General features: G+C 40.8%; 1 protein-coding gene across 1 annotated transcript; it reads left to right on the top strand.

Moving 5' to 3' along the window:
* Positions 1-1,018: 1,018 nt before the first annotated feature.
* Positions 1,019-5,450, top strand: LOC128503385 (ubiquitin carboxyl-terminal hydrolase 36-like). The gene is made up of 2 exons (XM_053473489.1): positions 1,019-1,127; positions 3,343-5,450. The coding sequence occupies exons 1-2, from the start codon at positions 1,019-1,021 to the stop codon at positions 5,448-5,450; spliced, it is 2,217 nt and encodes a 738-aa protein (XP_053329464.1).
* The last annotated feature ends 4,473 nt before the right edge of the window (positions 5,451-9,923 follow it).

Here is a 9,923-nt window from a genome sequence, read left to right as displayed (position 1 = left end):
TTGTTTGAATTCCTAGCAGGAGAAAGCCAAGTATTTTATTGCCTGCTCATAAAGCCTAGGTTTTTTTAAAGAAAACGTTTGGCTTCCCACGTGATAAGAGATTAGTTGGAAAAGTAACATATTGCACTTGAGAAGGAAATTGTAGAAAAAAAAAGATTTACTGGAGACAATTAGATATTTAACGAGTGCTGCTTCTCCTATAGTAACGTTGGAAAGTGCTGGGGCGTCACTAAAATGGGTAAGATTTTTGATAGTAGTCATTCCCCGGTCAGGTTCTTAATAAGGGTATGTGGGGTACTTGGGTACCTGTTCACAGTTGTGATGATAATACGGTGACGTGAAACGTGTAAACACTTGGAGGTCCTTGTATACGGAACAGACAATTCCTACTGCTGCATTTTGCACGTAATATGGTCTTCAAATATCTAGCTTAGATTCTGACGGATCAGTCACCATGAATACTGCGTCCACGTGTAAGGTGAGAACATTCTTGATTAGTATCCGAGTGCAGTTTCCAATGGTGTTCTCCACTGTCAAACTGTAACATGGAAAGTAAAGCTTTTTCTACAAGAAAACAATCTTAACTCAGCAATACGAATTCTGTTTTCAATACATATATATATTACACAAGTAACTTTGGACGTAAACATGGCACAAAAATCCCACTATCGCACCCATGCTTTCCAAATTCCAAGTAAGTAACCAGGGCTTTTCTGTGTGACATTTGTCTCAATCATATTCACATGTCGGGAGGCACTTTAAGAGTCTTTGCTACGTCTTTAGCGTAAACGGCACATTCTACATTGTAACTTTAGTTGGTAGCTTGTCGTTAAGATACATTCCCGCAGGTGGCCTGTAGCAGTGAGGCCCGTACAAAGCCGCCCAGCGTATACAATGCCTTCACCCAACAACTATCACGGGTTTGAATTGCAGTAGAAGATAACCGACAAGTACCTCGTCTTCACTGATTGGCCCTTCCGCTGAAGCCACGCCCCCTGTGACAGAGGTTGCTTCCGGGATGTTGTTTACTGGGAAGGAAGAGACGGTGGCTGCAGATACCGGAGACCGCAGAACACCCGAATCACGAACTAAAGGGCAGGTGACTGATGTGCTGATAGCCTGTGTCGGTAAGGCTTCAGAGGACTGGAACCGTTATCATATGGCTGCTAGAACAGTACTTACCTGCAATATTGTCACTCAGTAAAGAATTCTATAACGTTTTTGTTTTAAAGCGACATAAAAATACAGAGAGTAACACACTAAGTTAACTAATTGTATCACATTAATGTCTTATTGTATCTTCAATAAAAATGCTCTATTTTACGTTTAAAAAAAATCCTGACTTTTGTTTTTTTTTTCATTTTAACTTTTCCTTGTCAACTTGGCTGGAAACTTATATACATCAGTTCATAAATATAAAAGGTACCTTTACGACAACTGAATTAAATCCTTCCACAAAAAACTGTTTTTGTGTACATAGTTAATATATGAAGTTTCTATATTATCCTTTTGTTTTCTTTGTATACCGTTTTGTTGCTGCCTTTACTGGTTGGAGTTTTTATTTTAAAAAAGGATTGCATTTAGAAACTACATGCATTCTGTCCATGGGAGGAATTGTGAGGTCACAATGCATTCGGTCAACGGAACACCTTATTAGGGCTGCAACTAACGATTATTTTCATAATCGATTAGTTGGCCGATTATTTTGTCGATTAATCGATTAAAAAAAATGAATGTAAATTTTTCATTTATTTAAATAATTTAATAAACAAATGATGTTAAATACAAACAGCAGAATAAAAAAAAAACTTTGATAAAATGCATTTCTTGTCTTTATTTCCCAACCAGCCCCCCAATTTATGCACATTTGAGCCCAGACATGCCACGCTGCCTCCCACATATGCCACTCCATGCTGCCTCCCACATATACCACTCCACGCTGCCTCCCACATATACCACTCCACGCTGCCTCCCACATATGCCACTCCACGCTGCCTCCCACATATGCCACTCCACGCTGCCTCCCACATATACCACTCCACGCTGCCTCCCACATATACCACTCCACGCTGCCTCCCACATATACCACTCCACGCTGCCTCCCACATATGCCACGCTGCCTCCCACATATACCACTCCACCCCACATATGTCACTGTGCCTGATATGCCTTATACCCCCTGATACACCACTCCATCCTCCCCAGACATGCCACGCTGCCCTCCCCACATATGCCACTCCACTCTACCCCAAGATATGCCACTGTGGCCCCAGATATGCCTTATACACCCTGATACACCACTCCGTCCTCCCCAGACATGCCACACTGCCCTCCCCACATATGCCTTATATACTGTATATGCCTTATACCCCCAGATATGTCACTCCGTCCTCCCCAGATATGCCTTATACCCCCCAGATATCTCATAGTCCCGTCATAGAGTCACAGACCCGTTCGCATGACACTGACACCATACTTTTATAAATAAGTACTGGGTTAATCTTCACTGCCCCCAGGATTTAGATTCCCTTTAGTCTGCCCCCCTTTATCTCTAACTGCACCTTAATTATTATTAATTATTAATTATTATTATTAATTATTAAATTAACCCTCAGTCCTCATCATTAAATTAACCCTAAACACCCCATTAACCACAGCATCCCCTATATTAACCCTAAAGACCCTGTCAACCACAACAGCCCCTAAATTAACCCTAAACACAACTGCCTCAAATTAACCCCAAACACCCCATTAACCACAGCTGCTCCTAAATTAACCCTAAACACCCCATTAACCATAGCTGCCCCTAAATTAACCCTAAACACCCTATTAACCATAACTGCCCCTAAACACCCCATTAACCATAGCTGCCCCTAAACACCCCATTAACCATAACTGCCCCTAAATTAACCCTAAACACCCCATTAACCATAACTGCCCCTAAATTAACCCCCACCTCCCCTGACTTTCAGTAGCCCAAACATTAATTTTATACTTACAGTTAGATGAGTGTCACAGCCATGTGGTTGTAGCCTTCTGGGAGAAGGAAGGGGGCGGGGCCAGTTGTCACAGTGATTACAGGGAGGGACTGGTAAGTAGGAGCTGCTGCTGTGAGTCAGACTAAACTATTATATAATGAGGGGTGTTTTTCAGAGCGTTTGCTCTCAAAAAACCCTCATTTTATAATCGATAATAATCGATTCACCTAATCGATAATGAAATTCGTTGGCAACGAATTTCATTATCGATTATTATCGATTTTATCGATTAGTTGTTGCAGCCCTACACCTTATACCTGCAGAATGCAAGATTTGACCCTCAGAATCAGTTTGCCAGTGTGAGCTGCTATTCATAGTGCCTGTCACAGGATTTTTCTGATCAGCGAATTTATATTCTCCAATTTACTAAACATGGTGGAGAAATTTAAAGATGCCCTGGAGCTTGGCGAAAAGGATTCAGAGGATGGAAAATTGGGGATATTGGTGGCTTCTTCTGCTAATAAGATCTTTCAGCAGAAGACTGCGTTTGAGACAGAAGCCACCAAGTTCCAATTACAACTGGGAACCCCCAAAACCAAATATATTTTCCTGAACCCTGAATTTCAAGTTGGAATCCAGAGGCAGACTTCTTACCTACCTTTCTGCAGTGCAGATGGCATCCCACTGCCTCAGAAGGTTCTCTTCCCAGCAGATAAGCTGGCTATGAATTGGGAGAGAGTTTCCAGAGTGGGAGCCGGACTTAAGAATCTGGGGAATACCTGCTTCTTAAACTCTACCGTGCAGTGTCTCACCTACACCCCACCTCTGGCTAACTATCTGCTCTCTAAAGACTATACCTGCAATTGTCATCAGGGTGGATTCTGTATGCTTTGTGTAATGCGGAATCATGTCATCCAAGTCTTTGAAAACAGCGGAAGCGCCATCAAACCTGTTTGCTTCACCCGAGACCTAGAGACAATTGCTCCACATTTCTGTCTTGGAAGTCAAGAGGATGCACACGAATTCTTATGCTACACTCTTGACTCCATGCAAAGGGCTTGCCTGAATGGGTACGACATGTTGGACCGCCAGAGTCAGGCAACCACCTTGGTTCACCAGATCTTTGGTGGCTATTTACGTTCTCGTGTGGAGTGTTCTGTGTGTAGGAGTGTTTCTGACACATACGACACCTATCTGGACATTGCACTGGAGATCAAGCACGCAAAAAATGTTGACCGTGCTCTGGAATTATTTATCAAGCCAGAAATTCTAAGCGGAGACAATGCATATATGTGTGCACAATGTAACAAAAGGGTTCCAGCTAGCAAGAGTTTCAGTATCCACCGAGCCTCAAACGTCCTGACCCTGTGTCTAAAGCGGTTTGCCAACGGAGATAAGATCACTAAGTGCGTGGGTTACTCGGAATTGCTAAACATCCGTCCATATATGTCCCAGAGTACTGGAGAGCCTGTTCTGTATGGACTATACGCTGTCCTGGTGCATTCTGGGTACAGCTGCCATGCAGGACACTATTACTGCTATGTAAAAGCTAGTAATGGGCAGTGGTATAAGATGAATGATTCCCGTGTTTGTGCCTGCGACATCGAGGTTGTGTTGAACCAGAAAGCTTATGTCCTGTTTTACGAAAGGATTCCAGAATCCAGGAAACATGATGCTTCTGTGTCTAAAGGGAAGCTGAGTGAAGCCAGTGCTCTAAAATCCACTTCAGCCACTCTGACAAGTGGACGTGAGGCCTTGATCACCATGTCACCCCCCTCTGCCAAATATCGAGTAACTGCCAAAAGGGCTATCAAGCAGGGAAGGAGAGGAAGGAGAGGAAGGAGAAATTACATTTCCAGACCGCGCCATGAGAGTTTGGGATACACCCAGTCTGCTGCAGCTTCTTCTGGAACTTGTAGTAACTCTTATAAAAGCAAAACTCCAGAAGCCAATACAAAGCAGATAGAGAAAGATCAAGGAGTAACCCACCCACCCAGGAAACAAAATGGGATAAAGGATTTAAAACAGGATTCCTCTTACTTGGAGAAAAAGGGGAAAATGGACTGTGATACCAGGTTGGAGCAGTCCAGTAGTCCAGTCAAGGGCGTCACTTCCCCAAAACCAACAGACACCAAGAAAGCTGCCCAGAAGACCGTAACACGTAGCAAAAGCCATCCGCATGCATCACACCACAGCTCTCAAAAGAAAGCGTGTGAGGCAACGAAGAAGAAAGAAAGTGGCAAGCTTTTGAAAGAGGAGAGCCAGCCAAATAAGGAACGTGATGCTGCTAGAGGTCAGAGACTCGTAAAACGAGAAGAAACTACAGCCTCCGTGCTTGCGCGGGACAGCCAGGGTGGCCACAAGAGTCATAAGCACGCTTCCAACGCGGAGAAGAAGCTGCCCCATACATCGTATGGGGCCAGAGTGCTACGTTGGCTGTTGAGATGCTGTTTACAGTGCTGGGGATGGTAAGATAGACCAGTGGAGACTAGTAGCTTCTTGATCCAAGGAGAGATCCGACTGCCATTCTGGGGTGAAGAAGGAATTTTTCCCCCCTAGTTTGTTGCAAAATTGGAAAGAGCCACAAACTGGGGTTTTTTTGCCTTCTTTTCGATCAACAGCAATTAACCGATATAGGAAAGGCTGAACTTGATGGACGCATGTCTTTTTTCAGCCTATGTAACTATGTAATGGTTACCAGTCTCGGCAGAGCCAACGCAACTTCTGGTCAGTCACACACTTGCATCGCTATTCCAGTATGGAATATCCTTACTGAGCAGATGAAAGGAATATGTAAAGCGCCATCAAAATGCATCAAAAAGAACAAGAGAATTACCCTCTAATTAAAGTAGATCGCATTTGCAAGACCCAAATCCTGTGTCATATTGCTTTTTTCTCCTAGGGTTCTGAATGTTCTGTATGAGAGACTATGTTGCAGAAATCTCTCTCCAATTCTTTCCAACAGAAAGGCGAGATCAAATTTAAAATTGCAGAATAGACACGTGTTAAAGAGCGCTCAGCGCAATCTAATAAAAAAAACAACGCAGAACCTGAATATAACAGTGTATCCCGGTTTTGGGAAATCTTGTGAACATAAAAATATTAAAGCAAGAATGTAATAGAGTACACTAAAAGTATAGCTTCTCAACTTACATACCCAGGACCTCCACATATACTGTTGCTACTCAGTAGAGATAAGAAGACGTAATATCAATTCAAAGCCTTCTGTTTATTTTGTTCAAAAATAAAGTTTGCGAACCAAAATTAAAATCGAAACAATATAAAATATGCTGCAGTCCAGGACGCAACGCGTTTCTCCCGTTCAGGGCTTCAACCAGGCGAGATATGGATCCGCAGTCCGCTTCCTAGATACACAGTCTTCATTTCTTTTACGTAATCCTTAACCCCCTCTGCCTCGTGTACTCTTTACTCCGTCCCAGGGAATGTCCACAATGCAGCAGTACATGGAATATAGAAATAGGTATACTGAAAATGCAAATTTAGACCCCCCTCCGGTTATCCTGGATTTTAACAATAAGTCAGTTAAAAAAAAAACATTGGCACATTGTATTAAAAGATGACATTCTAAAAAACACGCTCTCTACTGCTCCAAATGTTATATTTGGGGGAACTTCAAATCTAAAGAAAAAAATGTCTAAAAGCCATATAAAGGAAACAAAGTCCCTTCAGAACAATCCTTTTTTTTTTTATCATATAGTAACGGGAAGAAATGTAATATAAAAAAATCTTCCTAACCTGCTGTTCTATGAACGTTATCTATCGATCGGAATACCCTTGTAGACTCCAATAGATAAAATACAGACACATTGGAGAGGTGGCAACAATATAAAAAAAACAAGGGAAAATGTGAAATGAAATTGGTTTTCAATTTGGGAACGCTAAATCCTGAAGGATTAAATGCTGAGTTTGATTTGTTTAACTTCTTATGAAGTTTTTTTTTTTTTTTTTTTTAAGGTACCGCCTTTCCAATTTTATAAATGTTATCTTTATTGGAATCAAGCTTTCCATTTCTTATTATGAATTAATATTTTATGTCTTTGCGACATTTTATTTAAATTCAATTTTAGATGAATTGATTGATAGCTATTCATTTATTAAATTATAAGAATTGATATTAATTTATTTACCATTTAGGTTGTTTTTATCATCATTTAAAATTATGAACTAAATAGATTTTTCTAAATTTACATAATTATCTATTACACAACCACACTAATTCCATACAGTAACACACACAAAATCATACGCTCAACACCACACTCACTAACAGCACATACTAACAATAATATATATATATACATACACACACACACACACATACTTATTCTGACTCTATAAACGCTAGGGAGGCACTGAAATGTAAATTCAGGATTCACTTGGCCGAAACCGAAAACACCCCCCCACCACCACCTTAAAAAAAAAAAAACAACACAGTTTTATTTAAAATAAATAAACAAACCAAAATGATACAAAAAATTTCAAAAACAATATATATGTATGTTTAACATCAATAACACTCCTATCATGGCCAGGCATAACGGCTGACTTAGCATGATAGGAGTGTGATTGCTGTTAACAATTATATATATATATATATATATATATATATATATATATATATATATATATATATATATATGTATATGTATATATGATAGTAGTGTGATTAAAGGCTTCCTATGCCATGCCATCGCCCCCACACTCATTCACAAAAATGAATATACTCATTTATTCCCTTAACCACACATACCTGCTCATACACCCTCCCCCACCCTCTTACCTGAACTGCAGATCTCTCGCTCGCAGACTTCTGCAGGTGCCCTGCTGCTGCCTCCCTCTGTTTTTTGTTGCCGTGCGAGCAACGTCTCTTGCCCCGCCCCCAGGGGAAGGAGGAACGGTGCAGAGTCATGTGACATGCATTCACGTGACACCGCCGGGTTTCTGTGTCTCCTGGCCTGTACTAGAGGCGCTGCCCACACTCTGTGCGACCGACGCACCGGTAAGCAGCCTGGACCCCGCGGACGATTGGTTTCAGCGGATATAGGCTACACGCATACACATTGACTCTAAATCTCCAGGCACATACACCGCTCACCCTCTTCTTCTACCTTGTGGAGACCTCATAGAGACCTGTCTGTGCAAGAGGCTGCGATGCTGCCTCTCTTAATACCGCGCGGCAGATAAATGTTACATATTTCTATATTCTTTTTATCATATGTGCGTTATATAACATTTTTAACAAATCACAGAGGTTAGTAGGTAGTTGCAGGCGAGTAGGTATTTTAGTTTTTGCTTAAAAAAGTTAAAGGAAAAAAAACATTTAGCTTTCCACATGATAAGGGACTAGCTATGTGGAAAAAAAAACCTTCTGTGCACTGGAAGGGCTGTGTATGAATTATCTTCTGGTTTTACCTGGAAAAATGCCTTCCTATTCTACAATAAAGCAGACATAAAGTGTATGTTTCTATCAACATATAGTGTTGTATGTTTCTATCAACATATTTTCAGTGGTCTCCAGTCTCGTGTGATCAGCTCGTAGCCCTCACAGTTTATGGAATGTCTACATTTACACCTTCTTAACATGGAATATTTTAGTTGAAGATGGTACCTTTTACTGGGATGTAATATTACAAAGATTGTTTAAGCCTCAGCGGTCTCTTCTTCAGAGGGAATGATCTGAAGAGATCTCATAAGCTTGTGCAACTTTACATTATTTTCTATGCTGGCCTAATTAAAAGTATTAGCTTCAACTAAAGACTCAATGTTCTGACATTTTTAACATGTTACAGAGGTTGCATTTTTGTATTTTATTCTGTGCTTAAAGTTCAATGAAAAAACTATCGGCTTTCCACGTGATAAGGGACTAGTTCTCAAGATGACGTATTGCACCTGAGAATGAAATTATAAAATAAAAACCATTTTCCTAGAGATAACTAGTTATTTAATGAGTGCTGCTTCTCCTGTAGTAACGTTGGAAAGTGCTGGGGCGTCACTAAAATGCTTGTGATTTTCGATAGTAGTTCTTCTCCAATCTGGTTCTTAATAAGGGTATGTGGAGTACTTGGTTACCTGTTTTTTGCATGTAATATGTTCTTCAAAGCCTTAATCTAGTCTCCAAAATTAACTAGTTATACATGCAGTTGTTCCAATTGATGTCAATGGTAACTCATCTCCCAATGATTAGAATAGGCATGTCATTCATAATGTCATAGGAGCATACACACAAATGCTTAACATGTTTAATATAGTCTGGTGGTATGTTATGTGAGTGGTATGTTGGTATGATAAGATCGCAGTCTCTCTTTCTAACCCCAAGTAACTACCGTATTTGCTCAATTATAAGATGACCCTGATTATAAGACGACCCCCCAAATCTGAATATTAATTAAGGAAAAAAAGAAAAAGCTGGAATATAAGACGACCCTATAGGAAAAAAGTTTTTTTTTTTTTTACTAGTAAATATTCATGTAAACTATTTTTTCGTATTTAATAAAAGCTATAATTGAGAAAAATATTTTTTTGTTTCCTTGTATTTGTCAACCTGCCCCCCCAGTTATGCACATCTGCCCCCAGGCTTGCCACTCTGCCTCCCTGATATGCCTTATACCTTCCTATATGCCACTCTGCCTCCAGAAATGCCGTTTATCGCCCTATATGCCACTCTGCCTCCAGAAATGCCTTATACCCCCTTATATGCCACTCTGCCTCCAGAAATGCCTTATACCCCTATATGCCACTCATATAGGGGGTTAAAAGGCATATCATGGAACAGAGTGGCATATAAGGGGGTATAAGGCATTTCTGGAGGCAGAGTGGCATATAGGGGGTTAAAAGGCATATCATGGGGCACTCTGCCTCCAGAAAAGCCTTATGCCACCCATACAACACGACACTACCCCCCCCGACTTACCATTGCTTCTGGGT

This window comes from Spea bombifrons, chromosome 1 (genome assembly GCF_027358695.1).
Source record: "Spea bombifrons isolate aSpeBom1 chromosome 1, aSpeBom1.2.pri, whole genome shotgun sequence".
Lineage (NCBI taxonomy): Eukaryota > Metazoa > Chordata > Amphibia > Anura > Pelobatidae > Spea > Spea bombifrons.
This window is presented reverse-complemented; position numbering and strand designations above follow the sequence as displayed.

What these genes read in the sequence shown, in the direction of transcription:
- LOC128503385 (XM_053473489.1), top strand. Translation starts at nt 1,019, where the DNA reads ATGTTGTTTACTGGGAAGGAAGAGACGGTGGCTGCAGATACCGGAGAC. An exon ending in TGTGCTGATAGCCTGTGTCG is followed by an intron (nt 1,128 to 3,342) that starts GTAAGGCTTCAG and finishes TGCCAGTGTGAG; the next exon opens with CTGCTATTCATAGTGCCTGT.